The 2,013-nt window shown below is 33.8% G+C and overlaps 1 protein-coding gene across 1 annotated transcript in view; it reads right to left on the bottom strand.

Moving 5' to 3' along the window:
• The window catches only part of LOC107714932 (inactive dipeptidyl peptidase 10-like), a 61,466-nt gene that overhangs the window by 9,304 nt on the left and 50,149 nt on the right, over window positions 1–2,013 (bottom strand). Inside the window, exons 12-13 of the mRNA XM_016520931.1 lie at window positions 904–948; window positions 614–718 (exon numbers count right to left, since the gene is read on the bottom strand). Coding sequence (XP_016376417.1) covers window positions 614–718; window positions 904–948 — 150 coding nt within the window. The remainder of the gene's footprint in view (window positions 1–613; window positions 719–903; window positions 949–2,013) is intronic.

A 2,013-nucleotide genomic window follows, 5' to 3' on the forward strand; every position in this document is an offset into this window, starting at 1 on the left:
ATATATATAATTATAATTTAGTATATTTAGTAATATCATATAATAATTTAGTATATTATATAATATATAATTTGCTATTATTATATAATAATATAAATATTTTTTTATTTTTTTATTTTTCATTTTTACAGATAAAGCTTATATGAGGTTTAAAGAGAAGGCGGGTTATGATAGAAGATAGGACAGAAGATAAGGCAATATTAGATTTAAGTGTGACACCTGACTTGAAGAAAAAAAATAAAGTTGTAAATATATATTTTTTATATTTATATAAAATATGATGAAATTAAAAATTATATATAATATTATTTATATTAGTTGTAGTAGCAGAAGTAATATATATATATACAGAAATCTAAATCAAGAGCTAGTGCACCTGAAACTAAACTGAACTATTTATTCAAATCAAAAGTCTAACATTTCAATAAAGAGAAAGACTTTACAATGCAATGGAGAGAAACACTTTACAATACACAGGAGTTTAACATCGCCCCCACACGTCCATAAAAAGTCACATATACGCTGGGTACTTCAGGTTTCTAATCACGAAGTTTATGAGGGCATCTAATTTCATTGTGCAGAACGTTAGTATGAAATTATTCCACCCACAGACCTGAGCGGGGAGGCTGGCGATGTGGAGAAACTCCCCACGGGCCCCTTGCTTGGCAGGCAGGATGAGGTAAAACAGGGAAGCATCTGCTGTGAACAACGGCTCCTCCTGTAGGACAAGCCACCATCAATATACTTTCCTCCAACAGATCAACACGAGACGACACCATTTTGATGTAATTAATTTCTGGTCAAGGTGGATGCAGCTTTTAGGAACCGAGGAACGCAGCCTGAGAATTGATTACATGCCTCCCTGGAGAGAGTGAAAGAGAGAGAGAGAGAGGCTGAACTTACCTGCTGCTGGTTGTTGTGCCAGAAGTCCATCGCCATTTGGTGCCTCTGAAGATTAAAGATGTTTTAAAAGGATTAGACATGTCATATATTATAAGTAAAATATGTGCTTAAATCATTTGTTCTCTTCTGCCTGCCAGGGAGAGTTGTACATCATGAATGCAGAGTTTCAGTCAATCCATCATTCTCATTGGCATCGCATTAAGGAAGTGCATGTTTCATTTTTATCTGCAGTTTAGATGTGCTGTCAGGAACATCTAGAGTTCTACATCTATGCCATTAGGCTGTTCTAAGTTAACCTTATTTAAGATATAAGCTACATATTTCCTCTATTTTTACATTTAGATTACATTTGCCTTCAAATATCAATTATTCATATTGTGCATTATTTTGAAGTTTGAAGTTTATTTACTTTTCTGCTTAGCAATACTGATATTGAATTATAGCAGAAAGTACATTGAAAGATAAAATCGCAAGGAAAAAACATAAAATACAAAGATACCAGAGAAATATAAAAACAACATTTTCAAAACAAATTCAATAATACTACTCAAAAAAAAGACATACATTTGCACATACATAAGCAAAATATACATCTATTAACACACGCACATAAACCTAAAAAGTTTTAAAAAATACAAATACAACTGCAAAAAGGACCATAAGTATCCACATTACATTCATTGAACAGTCTAACGCCAAAAGGAATGGTAGAACTAGCATAACATTTTGTCCTTGCTTTGAATAATGTCAAATTGCTTTGCTTCCTAAGAAGCCGACCAGTTTTTTCACCCCTGGTTGGTGGAAAAAGATCATGAGGATGATCATTCTGGGCCATCTCTTGTATTAATTTGATGGTGGCTTGCTCTCTCCGACCTTGTAAATCAGGTAGATGTATTGATGTGTTGGTAAATCTCTCAATGATTCGTTGTGCTCTCTTTTGCATGCTTTCCAGCAAAGCTGCTTGCTTTTTTGTGCAACCAACTAACAGCACATTTGCATACTCCAGACAGGTTCTGATCAAGGAGCAATAAACACTGACTAAATCATCAGCAGAAGCTCCATGTTTTGCAAAAACTGTCAAAAAGTGAAGACGTTGAGATGCCTTTTTTA

Source organism: Sinocyclocheilus rhinocerous, unplaced genomic scaffold (assembly GCF_001515625.1).
Source record: "Sinocyclocheilus rhinocerous isolate Xijiao unplaced genomic scaffold, SAMN03320098_v1.1 scaffold28, whole genome shotgun sequence".
Classification (NCBI taxonomy): domain Eukaryota; kingdom Metazoa; phylum Chordata; class Actinopteri; order Cypriniformes; family Cyprinidae; genus Sinocyclocheilus; species Sinocyclocheilus rhinocerous.